The sequence below is a fragment of the Haliaeetus leucocephalus genome, unplaced genomic scaffold (genome assembly GCF_000737465.1).
Source record: "Haliaeetus leucocephalus isolate CR32 unplaced genomic scaffold, Haliaeetus_leucocephalus-4.0 Scaffold858, whole genome shotgun sequence".
NCBI lineage: Eukaryota > Metazoa > Chordata > Aves > Accipitriformes > Accipitridae > Haliaeetus > Haliaeetus leucocephalus.
The window spans coordinates 2,366,874-2,383,127 of NW_010973294.1; the positions used below are offsets into that span (position 1 = coordinate 2,366,874).

Sequence of the window (16,254 nt, forward strand, 5' to 3'; positions counted from 1 at the left end):
ATACTACCTTTTCAGTGATTATCATGGTGTCAGTGTGAATACAAGCACTGCAACATGCTTAGTGGACACCAGCAGCAGTATCTCCAAACTTACCTGGTTTTAATTTGCAGGAGAAAAGAATAGATGAACTGAGCACCCATATTAACTTGCAGTGGGAAATCAGCAAAAACACAATGCTGTCTTGTCAGGTGGATTATGTGTGGGGATCCTGAAGGACAGATAATAAGCCTAGCAGGACTGAGGAGATAGGAGTGCTCTCCAGAATGTCGATGCTATCTTAAATGACATTGGGCAAGTTACTTCCATCTTTCTGCTTCACAGTCTCTGTCTGTAACATAGAAATAATAATTCTTACTTTTGATTTTAAAGGATTTTGAGATGTACTAATGAGGTGTTCTGTATTGGTCATTAGCCATTCCCTTAAGTGGATGGCTAAGTGTAGAAAAATTAGAAGCTGTTATTAGAAGGGAATTGAAAAATCTTCTTTTAGTCAAATAATATATGGTAAACTTCAGTCATGATGTTATTGTTACAAACTCATTGTTTATGAAGGTGTCAGAGAAAACAATAGTGTATGTAACTCTGTAGGTTCATTACTGAAAGGACAGCCAAGTAGAGGAAGGTCATGGAAGGCCTCGTCATTGTGAGTGTGTTATACTAACAACTTTCAGAGGGTCAGTGTCAAACATACTTTTGGCATACATAAAATTTTCTTGCATTAAATATGTGGAAGCAGCTTTATGTTATTACATGTTATCTACATCTGTCAAGGAAAAGCTCACTTTGGCTTGTTTCTTAAACTCATTTTGTATGGAACCCCTGAATTTCATGTAGAGAATTTCAAGGCTGGGACCTGGAAGGAGCCCGGGTACTAAAGGTAGAAAGTTAACAAATTGCTGAGATAACCTTAGAACTAAAATATAAAATAGAATAAAAAAAGTGTTTGTGTAGCTGCAAGCACAAATGCAGTGATTAAATGGGGGCTATTAATGAGGTTGCTTTGCACAGGAGTTCAAGGCTTAATGTTATAAGAACACACAGTGTGTTGTACCTCTCCATTCATCGTCATTTTAATAAGAAACTAGAGATGAGATTGATTTGTATTCATTTTTTCAGGGAAAGTCCAAAACAATACCCTGTTTTAATCCCAACTCTTTATTGCCAGGTAAGGTGCCTTTGCTTACTTCTGTGTGTGTGGATTACTAGCTAACTGCAGAGGCTGAGACAATCTCGATCTAAAGCATAGCCTAATTGTAAGCCTGAGAGTGTGTCCCATAAGGTTAATAGGGTTGAAGTCCCTTTGGAACTTAACGATAAATCTGCACCTTCGTCATGTGAGTGGGATGTGATACTGTAGTCCATGCACTGCTGGCAACACTGGGGCTAGATTTCTTGATGATTTATCACCTCACCTAGAGGGGGAGCTGTATGTACTTCTTACTCTACTTCGGCATAAAATAGGAAGTGTAAGGTTACCCACTTACCAAGGTAGCTTTTTGGCAGCATCAGAAGACAGTGCCGTAATGCAATGACAGTTGTATAGCATACAAGGAGTAGTGACAATGGAAGGCAAATTCGAATTCATATAGCTAAAAGTTAAAGAGAAACAGTAAGAAACAGCCACTTCTACCTTGTCTTGAAAAAAAATGTGACTTTTTAAAAAAAGCATTTCTATAACACAAACGTTTCTGCAAGGAATCCTTCTGAGCTAAATTCCATGTCATAGTGGCACGATCTTTAATTTTTCAAAGTAATCCATGTCTACATTAAACTATATTATTTATATCAAAAGGATGTTGTTTAGGTTGCAAAGTCAAGTGCTCAGCAATTAGGAATTGCAGGAATTAAGGCTGCCTGTGCCCCTTCATGCATATGTGTTATAAAACAACTTCTAATTGCGTGACCATAAGTTAATTTTCACAGGACCCCTGCCTCACAGTTCCTGTTTGATGCTGATCAAGTCACATAAACCAAAATTTTCATAAATGATCTCTAACTATGTATTCCTCATTTTCTAGGTGCCCGACTTGAGATCATGGGGTCTGATTTGCAGAAGTGCTGAGTGCTTACACCTCCAGCTGAAGTCAATGGGAGCAGTGCTCTGACTGCATTAAGTGCTATAGAAAGTTAACTACTCTGAGAAATCAGGTTCTAAGCATCTCATATTGAACACCTCAAATGAATAGATCCATTTGACCTTAACTTCTCCTTGCCTCAGTTCCCCAGCTTTAAAGTGTGGGGGTAATCTGTCCTTCCTCACCACACTGGGGTGTTAGAAGGATAAATTAATTCATGTTTGTGAAGCACTCAGACACTGAAGAAATGAGTGCATTAGAAATATGAAAAATGAGAAAACGTGGTCTTTCTAACAAGCAGGATTTGAATAGCGTGGGAAAAAGAAAACCAAAGACCACATATTGTACTGAGAAATCCAAATGTTATTAGATGCTTTTCACAAGAAGATCATCCATCTTTGCAAGTAAATGATGAAAGGTTCTCTAGAAAATACATACATGATCATGTAACAAAGACGGTGTCACAGTGCATGCACAGGATGGGCTGAATTAATTCTTGCAGTTCTTAACTTTTGAGTGTTTGATAATGCAACTTGCTTTCAATGGATTTGCTATGTAATTCCCTAACTGAGAAAGAAAATTACACCAACAAAACAAAATCCATGCACTGACAATCACAGGCTTCATTAGCAGGATTTAATTCTACTGATATTTTTCTGAGCTAGTAGTGAAATGGCAGTGAAAGGTTAGGTCAACCAAGCAAGTATATTCATTTCCAGTCTCCCATTCTGTCCTTGTCAAGCTAGTTGCAAGCTTCCCCTTAACTCTCCATGCCACGATTAACCACCCTTTGTCTCCAGTTCCTCTCTAGGTTTATTTCTTGTCCCCTCTTTTACAGTCAGGCAGTTTCCTCTCCATACTTCTTAAACTGTGTCAGGGAGTCATTTGTGAGTATGGCCTACAGCAGCAAAGGAGAGCCCTGTGTAGTCTCACTTACGAAGTGCAGTGTGACTAGAATCTTTGAGGAACTAAAATTACAATAGTTAAAATCAAACATGTTGTATGTAGAGTTAAAACTCTGCTTGGACAAACCATTGTATGTTTTCTTGAGAGACAAATGTTTATTCTAACAGTTATTTATAAACCTATTAATAAGTTTATAAACTTATTAAAATAAGTTTATTCTTAAATAAACCTTGATTTTTTCCTCTGTGAAATTCAACTCACTTTTCCAAAGCTAGGAGGCACCAGTGCATCTCAAAAAATATGTCACCAGAATTGCGAAGTGAAAAGTTTGGCTTGAGCTGTTTTCACTGAATTTTTATAAAAAAGAAATAAATTCATCCTTGAGACATATCCTAAATGTAGAAGTCAGTTAAAATTTGATCACCACAGCCCCTCTGCCTTCAAAATTGGATGTCTCTTGTAGCTTCTGACACTAACAGGAGTTCTTTCCCACCATATTATTTATTTGCTGTGTTAGTTTAAGGAGTTGTGCACATGTTGTTTTTCACATCTATAAAGTGGCATTTTCATCTTTAAAATACTCATCTACAGGGAGAAGTTACTGTAATATGATGACCACAAGCTCATGTACATTCACATGAGAAAGTAGTGGACAGTGCTTGACAGGTTATAAATTCACACTTTAGCTTACTGCATACTAACTTCATCATATGAGCAAAGCCCATGGCTATCATAAGCTGTCATAATTGAAAGACACAATTCTCTTCCTTAATGTCATTAAAATTCAATTTTTTTTAAATTTCAGATCCTCTTCTGCGTGACTACTGGGTGTATGAGGGCTCTCTAACCATTCCACCCTGCAGTGAAGGTGTCACCTGGATATTATTTCGCTATCCTTTGACTGTGTCCCAAGTGCAGGTAACAGCTGTGCTTAAAGTGACCTTGGAATATGGTTATGAGCTAAAGGTTATAGCGTGCAAATATATATATCAGGACATTATATCTGTTCTCCTTGAAGATCCCATTAGATCAGTACATGGCTTTTCAAGTAAAGGTTAAGCCTTTTGAGTCACTGAAAGCAATGCAAAGGTCAGAGATGAAAAACCTTGTTATCATTTATCATCTGCATTTAAAATAATTCTTTATTTAAGTGAAAGAAAAAGAAAGAAGTCAATGGGCAAAAGAAATTCAATTCTTTGTAATTGTAAGCTTTCAAATATCACTGCTTTTTGATGTTAAAGGAACAAAAAAAGCACAGGGAGACACTATGTCCTGGAGAATGAAAAATGTTAACATAGTACAGGCTAGCTATATTGCATTGAACTGTATTTAACTTATCTTGCTCTTTTTTAATTCTGTTTTATAATAAATGTCAAATGGAAACTACCTATTTAAATTTGATTTCACGTGTATGTATTTTAAAGTAGTTTTTTTTAAAAAAAATTATTTCTAACAGTTATGTGAGCCTTCCTATAGAAAACATTTAAAATCTGTCTAGAAATAGTCCAGTAAAAACAATGAAAACTCCTGATGAATATTCTTCCACAGTCTGTGAATCCGAGCTGGAGGAATGTGGGTTAATTTAAGTGAAACTATGTAAAATCCCTGAAGCTGAATATATTAATTTTCATTGCCTGCTCTGAAGCATTGCAAACAGAAGGGAAAAAAGTATAAAAGGTGATAAATTATTTCAGCTTTAATAATCTAAAATTTTTCTAGTAATCCCAATACAATATTTTAACAATTTTAACAATTTGAAATTGGCAATGTTTCTTTTCATTTGAAAACTGAATTCTAGTTCTAATCATAGGATAAAAGCAATAGCTCCCAATAAGCTTATTTCTATGGTAGCTGCAACTTAAATGTATCCCATCATGAGTCTGGTATTTATTGAAAGGATAAGTCTTATGGCTGCTTGCTACCAAGTAAATGGAAACAGAACTCTGTTGGCATTATTGGATTCGGAATAACTTTTAAAGACAGAGTGCATTTTGTAAGTTGGCAGCTAATTGTGCAGATATGAATTGGATAAATAAGAGGACTTAATCAGAAGTATAAAGGCCATAACTATTACACTGAGACATTGTATGATATTTTATTTCATGCTAGTTACAGATTTTGCGGTCTCTATTCCCTTTTCATCCAGTCAGTGCATAGAGGAGGGCACAGTTCAAGCCATCCACGTGCGGTGGGAGATGGCAAGAGGGTGAATGAAAGAAGAATTAGGCAGAGAAATGCAACTTTAGTTAATATTATTATGTATTCATTTACCACAAGAAAACAAGATGTTGGCATATGCTGTGAAGGGGATAAGTCTCCAGAAGAGAATATTGTGCCTGGGGAAAAGAGTGACCCATAGTGCCTGTGGAAAAGAGTATGATTCATAACCATGGCCTTTAGGTGAGAGGTAGCTGGTTTGCGTTGCTGCATTACTTTGGTGGGTATAAACCCAATCCAACAAGAACATTGCACTGATGAAGGGCACAGAAGTCATGGAGGGGCTTTTTTCTCTGCTACTGACACAGTATGCAGGTGAGACGTGGCACTGGAGCAGAGTGAGAGATTGGAGTGGACTTAGGCCAGTATCATCCACAATACCTTGTACTTGTCATAGATCAGCATCAGTTAGAAAAAAAAATCCTCACTGCTAGTTATGAATGCAGCAGCATTAAAGTCAAGGTTGTGCAGAACAGACTTACTAAGATCATGAAGGACTTTTGCCAAGGTGGGATAAAAGTTTTACCTGCACTGGATACCGCTTTCAGATGTCAACTGAAATAAATATGGGGACAAGTAAGTGAGAGACAGTGATTCTGGGATTCTAAAGTCAAAAGGGACTGAGAGTTCTCCAGGATGCCCAAAATAAGATTTTGGGGGTGCCAGAATATTTTCCTATAGCTTAGACATCCAAGATTTTAACTTGCAATTAGCATTTTGGCTGCAATTAAGTATCTGGCCTCTTTTGTGCATGTGAGCATGACTGCCTATGAAAGATTCCATTTAAGGAGAGATTAGAAATGCAAGGGCTTTTATCTATGGAAAATAAGAGGATGTAGTATAGCATATACCATTCTGAATCATCCATGGAAGGCTGGTGAAGGCATTTAATTTTATTAAGCCTGCTTGTAGTATTAAAGCACAGATTTCAGTGCAAATGCATTTCTAATGGATTTAAATACATTATTTTTACATGTGTCATTAACTTGTAGAACTTTCTTCTGTGGTATACTAATGAACACAGCTTATGAAACTTCAAGTGATTTATGTAAATACTAGTAGCATCTGTGGTTATAGCCGGTAAGAGACAAATTCAAGGCTTTCTATTTTCATTTTTCAGGCCATAAAATAATCAACTTCTGAGTGTCAATAACAAGTAACAATAAAGAACAACACAGTCTGATAGGGAATAAGTTTTATTGCCTTCCTCTGATGAAGCTAGTTAATATACTGGAGACAAGATACTCATTCACATTCTCATTTTCTGTAATTAACATAGCAATATTGTTTAGCTTAACAAACTGTGGGTCATAAGGGGAAAAAATGAATAAAATTGCAATTCTAGTTCATGGTCACATCTATATATTTTCATATTTGCTTATTTTGAAACAATGGAGAAGTAACCATTTTGGCATAGGCTTAATAGGCTGACCATTGCAAGGTAGAAAACCTTGTTCTATTTCTCCTGAAGACATTTATAGATAGTAAAGTTCAAAGAGTTGATTTGCTACTGATCTAAGTCAATGCTAAGTGAAAGGAGATTCATCTCCATATGCACCTCACTTCAGCAGCTGGGATCTGAGTGTGTTGGTTATACGAGTAGCATAGGAGCAAGCCAGGACTGCAGCCTCAGAATGTGCTTTCCTGGAGTCCAATGCTGTTTCCTCACTGCAAGTCATTTTCTTTGACATGAGGCTTCACTTTGATCAGAGAGCTGTTTGCTTCACGGGTCTTTCTGTGAGTTCTGGATAACATGTGCAGGCGACTCTTCTTCCCCAGAGAATAAGGGCTTTGCAAATCTGGTTCTTGGAGTTCTATTACTGACCTCAGTGGAAAGGAGCTTGTCTGGAAAGCTGCACCTTGCAGTGCTCTTTTTGCATATTCCTGCCCTCATTTTGTGGTTTTTATCATCCTTGCTTGTCTTGTGTTGAAATACACAACCCCAAAAGAACTGCGTTGAGCGCTTTTGTGAGACACCTCGCCCATGCATGTACACTGCTGAAATGCAATGGGAGAAGATAGAAAACTCCCTCCTATTAGGCCAGTAAAGAGCAGGAAGTAATTGAAAAATACTTGCTCATGCCTCTCTCCCCTATATTTTGTAAAAATTGGACATTTGTGAATAATGTGCTTTGTGGCTCACTGAAGCCCAGGACAAGTACATTGTCTAAGCCACTCAGAGTACAGATTTTAAACAATGATGCAGCAAGGAGCTGTTGTTCTGCTGTAGTCATTGTCAGAGTTAACTGGTTTTGTATTGAATGGCAAGGTCTCTAGTCTTTTTGTCTACCTCAATCAAAATCAAGACCTCCCAAAGGACAGAAATAGTAACTAGCATATGGAGCTGGAGTGGGAATTATGCAAAATATATGTAACCTGTGAAATAAAGCACTCTGAGAGGTCCATGGTATTCTGTTCACTGGGAAGCAGGTCTGTATTCTTGGAAGGTGTCATGGAGGCGTGTAAAATATTCAAGCAGAAAGATGATGCTTCTATTCCTCATATAGAAGAAATGTTTGTAGAGAAAACATGCAAATTCTTTGTTTTGTGTGTTCTATTCTTCAGCAAATATTTAAGTGAAACTGAAGAAAGCAGTGTTCAGGATCTGAATACAGGGAAGTGATAAAAACATTCTTTCAAAATTCTACAAAATATAAACTAAATGCTTTTACTCAGTAGAAATGTGACTGTTAACAATGCGGATTTACCCCTTCACTGGTTAGAATTTGATCCTGAATTTTAGTGTGAACAGGCCTAGGTCATCCTTAGTGTCTTCTGGGCATGAGAAAAACTTTTATAAATGGCTATTCCTGTTGAAAGTATGTGAATATCCAAGGGTGCTTAGCTGTATGCCTCTAAAATATCTATTTCCTCAGCAGTCCTACAGAGTGTACTTCGCAACATTGACTCATGAGGGGTTGGGAGGACATAGTAAGTTGTTCCATATGAAATGAAGCAGGATGAATGGGGCACACATATTGCCTTATCACATGGAAATTTAATAGGGAAAGTAGTGTCAGCACAGAACCACTTCTCAAGAGTGAAGCAGAACACCACATGTGTAGAAGGTCTCTGTCCCAGGGGTCTGAACCATCATATGAAGGACTAAACAAGGAGGCTGATGATCTCAGAAGCAATTTCCCCCTTGGAGCAGGACTGCATGGGCATGAGGTCATTCCTACTTTCCTGACTGAAGAAACTGGAAGCTGCTTTGTGAGGACACTACCTCTCGGAGAAAGATTTCACTGTGGGGACTGGGGCAGAGCATTTGTAGTTGTAGTAGGAGACAGCTCACAAATGCCAGCTTTGCAGAGTCTGCTTTTCCCTCTCCTTCATCTGTGTTTGTTTGAAGTCTCTCATTCTCAAAAGATCAGACAAAAGCCACGTTCTTGTAAAATGCTCCTTCCTAAACTACAATTATTTCAGACTTTCCAGAGTTGATTCAGATGGTGAAAGAGGCTACCTTTACAAAACCCATTCAGCTATTTACCAGCACTTGACTCCTGAAGACTTTTTCAGTTCCAATCCTGTAGTGGGTTTGTTTTCAGTTTGCTTTAAATAAGCAGACAAACAAAAAATTTTCCAAAACAGGGTTTTGCTTCTAAAACCACTTTCAAAGAGTTTTACAGTTCATCCTGCTTTTCATCTTTTGAGTCTAAGCTTTTGCCTTATCTCTCAGCTGTAAGAAGCTGAGTGTTGATTTCTGAGCACACTGGTTTTTTTGAGGAAAATAAAGCAGAGCAGGGCTAACCTCTAAATCAAGTAAATAAGTCTGTATCAATTCTGCTGTAGAGTGGAAACCAACAATGAAGGCAGTTGTCTTCCAGGTTGCAGTAAGACAGTGTTCTCTGCAGGCAGTATAAGAATAAAAATGCCATTGCCTGCTGTTTAGTACCTCATTTCTTTTAATTCTGGAATCACACTTGCATTCTCCCTGTAATCCTTCATAGGGTGTTTTTGATGAGGAAATTAACTCTCTATAATCTCTTAGATGATAAAATTATTAAATATTTCAAGCTCCATTTTCTTTCTGTGTAGCTTCAGTTTCAAGTTACAGCTGAGCTGGATAGTGAGGCATCATGGGATCAGTAAGAATACAAAGGCTCAGGCTAGGGGAGTCACCCTCCAAGTAGGTTTGCTGTATCCAGCTAAGATAGCTTGTCAATATGCCAAAGCAAAAACAAACACATTTTTTTTAGTAGTTGTAACTACTTATTTAAAATACCAGACTCTTAAAAACAGCACTGTGAACAATAAGGTATAATATCGCTGAGATATGCATTGATTTTGTTAGTTTCTATCACACAGAGCTTGATGCTGATACCAGGGATGGAGATGGAAGCTGCTCACATTTTTCCCTACACCAGATTAGATTTAGAAAAATCTAAAAAGAGTCTATAAACCAGAAACATACTTGTTTTGGAGCAATTGAAATGTTTTATATGGATTTTTGACTGTATTTGATTTTCTAAGTACACTTAGCACCTACATCTACAGAACTTTTGAAGTGGTACTTTATTTTGATTGGGACAACCGTGTTTTTCCATATAAGATGTCAGCAGCCTTCCTCTAAAGCTGACAGTCTGTTCAGAATTCTCCTGGTTTAGAAAATAATTTTTAGTTAAATGAAGTAACAATTTTAGGCAATAAATAAATCACTGGGAGAAATCCAAAACAATTTATAATTGACCAAGTTTTTCCTCAAATGCAATTCTTTGAAGAAGACCAGAATATTAGTCTCATGTCACAACTGTGAGGTTGATTCATAGGATATAATCTACAATGGCTAAGAAGGTTATAGATCCCAAAAGAAGTTACAAAAAAGCAAAGGGTAAGTTTGCCAAACCATGTGCATAAAAGTTCTTATTTTTCTTTGTGTGTTAAATGTTTTGACAATGCTGTCAACTATTTTAAAATGTTATTAATGATGTATGTTGACCTTAGTATATGGTACCTGAACACTCCAAGCTTCAAAACTCCAGAAGTGGCTAGACAAGGCTGATTTTGATCATTAGTCCCATAGTCTTCATAGTGAAGAATGTATCTCAGCTTCTTCATGTCTGTTTTTCTGCCTTTCAGATAGAGGAATTTCGTAGGCTGAGGACACATGTTAAAGGTGCTGAACTTTTAGAGGGCTGTGATGGAATCCTAGGAGATAACTTCAGACCAACTCAGCCACTTAGCGATAGAGTCATCAGGGCTGCATTTCAGTAGCAGAAGAGAAGGAACAACAGAAATAAATCTTTATTCAGGTAAGTAAAAGCTTAGCAGAAAAATAAAAACATTGAAATAATTTTCATAGGGGAGATTGAGCTAAAGGAGAAAATGCACTGAATTTATTTCAACTAATGTTATGATATATTGTCACAATCGTAAATTTTGACACTGTAGTGTTTTATTTTATCCTGTGGTATAATAGTTTGGTTACTATTGGTTCTTTAGTGGCTGGAATAGTTTGGTTACTATTAGGTTCTTTAGTGACTGGTATCTAGTATGCGATTTAGTGAATTGAAATATTTGTAATTAGGCAGTGGAACACACATAGTTACATCACAGTTACTTCTTGTAGCTTTAAATTTCTCCTACTGCAGTGAGCAGCAGCACAGTATGCCTAGGTTATGTGGTAGATTTCCCCAGTTACTGAGGTTCACTGGTTGATTTCTTACTGTGTTTTTAGAAGACCAGTCATTGGTGAATCTTTCTAGTGTTATCTGTTAAAAACCAGGGTAGTAGTTCTAGAAGGAGGCCTTAAATTCTCAAAGGAGGCTGGTTTTTTTTGGATCCCTTCTCCCTGCTTTACAATGCTGTTCTTTCCCAACAAGACTGAATCTTGGGCAAAACCAGTGCAGATACAAGAGGAAACTAATTAACTTCTGTCATGGCTAATTTTTCATATTTCATTCATCAAAGTAATTGCTGCTTCTTGTCCTCAGTGATGTTTTCAGCTTTCATTGGCTCATAGAGCAAGAATTGAAGGATGACATTGTATTCAATGCGTAAGAGCTAATACATATGAACCTGCATTATCCCCACTTCAGTTATTAAAACCTCCCATGTCATGTTCCCCTAGCTTCTATCAGTTACAAGATAAATTCTATCAATGCTCAACAGTTACTCCTAAACCTCATTATACTTAGTTAATAAATGTTTTACTATAAAGAAAAACATAGTAATGAGATTCTTGAAGAGTTAAAGAAAATTTGCTATCAAGAAAACTAGTTACCTTGAAAGCAGTGAGTCAAGACACCAACATTTATGGCTGATTTTGTAATGAAGTGGCCCCACCTTGATACAAATAGTAAGACAGTGAGCTGTCTGGGAAGTCTTCAAGAAAAGAATGAATCTGTTCACTTACTTTCTTTAATAAGTCCTATTACTTTTTAATACAGTAACATTTTTCATCTACTATCCTACCATAAACTTTATTTAAATAATAAAAACATTGGGTTTTTATTACCATTACCTTATTTTACTGGTAGAATCCATTATATAAGAGCATCAGTTTTTCTGTCTGCACATTTCTTCAAAGCTTCTTCTAAGCTCACAAGAGAACCGATTCATCCAGAGTTTAACCTGGAAGCATGCTGCTGAAAGGTTTTTGATAAACACTTTTGGGTAAGGACATTTATTTGTACATTAAATTCTTGCCCTATCTAGGTCAATGATGGAACTCCTTAGTTCATGTCAGGCTCTGTTGTGGAGTTAAGCCTCTTCAGACCATGCTCTGGGTCCAGCCCCCAACTTCATATGAAGTTAACAAATGATCAGGCAGCAGATAACCCCTGAAGGAGATTGATAATTCAATGCTTCCAAAAATGGATCCATTAAAACCGAGTGGGAAGATTATCTTTCCTTCTGCATGTGGTAGAAATTATTAAATGGGCTGGGACAGTGGCCAACAATTTCATGGTCTTTCCATATAGCGTAAGGATTCAGTATAGTGTATGCATCTAAACATTTCTGAAGTAAGGGTTTATTTGTATTTTATAACCCTACTTAATATCCGCATCCCAGAAGTTAAGCAAAGAACTTTTATTAATATTGTTTTCTTATTCCCATATTTAATTTTGGGCACATCCCTAAGCCTGGTTCTCAATTACATGGTTCTCTGCAGTCACCAAATGTCATCACTTTAATCTCAAAATGGATGTTTCAAATTCATCCTGGCTTCTGCATAAAAATTACTTGGGAAAACCACAGCAATATTAAAGTACAATTTTTCTCGGAAAGTGAATAATGCCCTCAGGCCAGTGCAGGTAATTCAAGTCTGTAACAGTGAAATTACTTGACACGCTGAGTTTGAATTTTAAGCCTGAAAGAGTTTCCTTTACAATGCTGGAATTGAAATGTAAAAATTTCCCTTTTGCTTTCATGTTTGAAATTTTATTACATTTGTCAATACTTATAAAGATTTGTTTTAAATAATAAGATTTATCTTGGCCATGCTTCACAAAATAATCTGTAGTTTTAATTGCCAAATGATGGAATTTTTAATGTAAAATGATAGTCCTCACTGTAGGGCTATGCTAATTATGGACTCTCAAGCACTGAGAAAGAACTGTGACTCCTGGCATTGTGTAGTCCACAGAAGAAATGGCACTTGGCTCTCTACACCTGGTTGAATTATTTATCAGAAATTCATTTGGCCAGGTCTTCTTTATAGTTTTTGATGCCTCAATCCAAATAGCACTAAACCAATCAAGGGTTCACAATATATCCTTGCTATTAAGTTTGTCTCTGGGGAGCTGGAAAAATGAAGCGTAAAAAGAAATTGTGCTGCTTTGATCACCTTTCTTCTATGCAAAGAGGGAGAAAGGGAAGAAAACAATCCTACCTACTTTGTAGTGATTTCCTCACACAGTTCTCTCCAGGAGGAAGGTGTTGAGGAACAGTAGCTCCTCACACAGACCTCAGACATCCTCAGAAAAGACAGCCTCCCTCATTCATAGGAATGCGTAATGGTCCTTAAGCTGGGACTGCTGACATCAGCTGAATATTGCTATGAAGACCCAGCAGCAGATGGGGAGGTAACAGTTGGCAGGGTGGCATCTACATAGTGATCCAAGATGGAGCATTTCTTCCTTTCAAAGAGGAGATTACCTTTTATTTTAAAGCTCTGGTATGTCTTGAATATTACAAATACAAACACACTGGTGGACTTCTTTTCTGACACAATGCCCCTCTGCCAAGGCTGCCAGAACTGTCAGTAAAGTTTTCAATGTTTTCTTTTGTTCCAAACCAGTGTGGTACAACATTTGAAGAACCTTGAGGAACATTAGTTTTTCATGACCTTGTCACTCTGTCAGGGAAAGGAGACAAATGTTTCCATAAATGTATACACAGGAGTAGAAAGAGGTTGCTTGAAAGCTCTAATTAGTTTTGACTGAATCAGAATGCAGGCTCTATGCATGCCACGCTCTGTCATGACCTGGGCTGGACAGACCAGGGAGTCATGTGGAATTCGGAATTCCCTTGGGCTAAATTAAGGTGAAACGACACCAAACAATCAGTTAAACATTTTATTCATGGCAGAAGCAACCTGAACTTGGGAGGTGTAACAGTAGGTCGTGGGGTTTCTCACAACAGGAACTGGCCTGAAACTGCCTCAGTAAACCGTGTAACCCGTGGTAACCATATACATCAATTCAGGGAATAAGGAGAGCCCTCCCGTTGAGTCACGAGGTTCAGAGCAGACCCCCTTGCTTTCTAGACTCCTTCTCAGAGAAGAGCCTAGGGGCATCTGGATCCACTCCTGGTCCCAGACTTGGTCAACAGTTTTATGTCTTAAAGAGATGAGGTGTAGGGATTATGAAGAGGAGAGAGACAGAGAGAGAGGGACAGAAAAGAAAAGAGACACTTCACTGGTCCTGGGTCCAGCGTTGGTCCAGTCAGCCGAGGGGTCCAGTTCCAGTGGGTGCGTGCACGTGGGGCTTCAGTTTGTGTCCTTTTATCATCTTTGCCCCTCCTTCAGGTGGGCACTAGAACTCATTAGGCTAATTAAGTGTCATGCACGGTTTGTGCTTTCAGTACCTTCGGGAGATGGGTCGGTGGACTTGGGGATCGTTTGGGGAGTAACTTCCCCTTCCCTGCAGACATGACCGTTGTTTGATCTTTGGCCATGTATGGTGAGCTGCCCTGCTCAGCATATCAGAACAGGGAGCTGTGCACCCTCCGGCGCACCCTCCCCCTCCTGTTGCTGATCTGTGCTGATCAGCTTCTTTTCACCTGTGGTTCCTTGCTAGGCAGTGCTTGTGGCGAGGCAGAACTTGCCCCACCACAATGTTTATGACGTTAACTCTTTCAGTCTCTCACATGCTCACAAATCTTCAGAACATCTGCTTTTCAGCCTTGATTTAAACCTTGACAGAACTGAACCCTTTGTGGCTTACGATCAAAGGGCATATGTTGATCTTTGATGCAATTTGTGCTAGTTTGTTGAGTGGAAGGCAGAGTTGACACAAACATGATATGTCATGGTGTGTAATCTCAGGGAAAGAACTGTTTTCTTTTTTAAATGTTCCTCTATCATGGGAAAGTCCAGATCTCAAAATACCCCCCTCCAGTTCTAGAACAAAGTTTGGCCAGGCTCTAAAGGGAGCCTTCAGGAGGACAAAACAGGTAGAAATTTGTAGCTTCACTGCTCTCTTTAACCAAATGGGCTTTAGAATAAGTTTGTTGCTATCTAGTTGGCCTCTTTTGGCTCTGCTTTTCTGCTAAAAATGCGTATCTCTCCAATAGCCTGGGGCTAATGAGTCTTTGGGCTCTATTGTGTGTGTGGTTTTGAAATACGTCTCTTATATAACAGCCTTTACATCCTTTCTCTCCTGCAGTTGCCAAAGTTTTCACATACGTTTCTCTCAAAAAAGCCTTTTTTTTCTTATTTCTATCCTCTTTAAATCATATCCAGTAGTGACAGAACCAGCCAGGTGTTAAGGAATTTGGAGGGAAAGCTAAGTACAGATCTGCTTGCAGACGTGGAAGGTGAAAAAATTGAGTTCAGTTTTAGGCAGTGAAGAGCAATGGAATCACAGAATAGTTGCTGTTGGAAGGTGCCTCTGGAGATCTGCTAGTCCAATGCTCTGCTCAAAGCAGCGTTAACTACAGTGGGTTGCTCAGGGCCTTGTCCAGCTCGGTGTTGAGTATCGTAAGGATGAAGACTCCACGACTTCTTTGAGCAACCTGTACCTGTATTTGACCACCCTTGCAGGGAAAAAGATTTTTCTTAATTTTAAATGAAATTTCCTGTACTTCAGTTTGTACCCATTGCCTTTTCTCCTTTCACTCGATATCATTGAAGAGTCTGGTGCCATCTTCTATACTTGTTCTCATAAAGTATTATACACATTGATAAGATCCCTCTTGAAACATCTCTTCCTGAGGCTAAACAGTCCCAGCTCTCTCAGCCTATTCTTCTATGACAGGTGCTCCAACCCCTTAATCATCTTTGTGGCCTGTTGCTGGTCTCACTCCAGTATGTCCATGTTTCTTTTGAACTGGGGAACCCAGAACCGGACCCAGTACTCTAGATGTTTCATCAGTGCTGAGTAGAAGTGAAGGTTCATCTCTCTCCACCTGCTGGCAATCCTCTTCCTAGTGCAGCCCAGGAGGCCGATGGCCACCTTTGTTGCGTGCGTGCATTACTGACTCATGTTCAACTTGTTGTTTACCAGGACTCCCAGATCCTTTTCAGAAGGAAAAGAGAGAAAGGATAACATTGTGACTTCCTCAGTGTTACCACGAGGTTTTTTGATACTTCATACCTGACTCAGAGCCCTTGCTATGGGCATCAGGCTATTTCGTGATAATCTCAGGTGATCTTGGAAAAAGATTTGTAATTCTTACTGGTTTACAGCAAAGCTTAGCAATGGGGACAACAAATGCTACCACTTCTAGAAATCAAATAAGAAAAACCTTAAATCTTCCATTTTATTAAAGGCTAGTTTTTTGACAATTTGAGTCCTGACTCACTATTTTTAAACATGCGACTTGTGATTATTCCAGCAGGCTATTTTATTTTGGGGCTTACCACCTTACCTAATGGATAAGTACTTTTTCA

At 38.4% G+C, this 16,254-nt stretch overlaps 1 protein-coding gene across 1 annotated transcript in view; it reads left to right on the plus strand.

The window, feature by feature from the left end:
* The window catches only part of CA8 (carbonic anhydrase VIII), a 60,610-nt gene that overhangs the window by 37,199 nt on the left and 7,157 nt on the right, over nucleotides 1-16,254 (plus strand). The window contains exons 6-8 of the mRNA XM_010582961.1: nucleotides 1,117-1,165; nucleotides 3,787-3,899; nucleotides 10,278-10,450. Coding sequence (XP_010581263.1) covers nucleotides 1,117-1,165; nucleotides 3,787-3,899; nucleotides 10,278-10,412 — 297 coding nt within the window. The 3' untranslated portion in view covers nucleotides 10,413-10,450. The remainder of the gene's footprint in view (nucleotides 1-1,116; nucleotides 1,166-3,786; nucleotides 3,900-10,277; nucleotides 10,451-16,254) is intronic.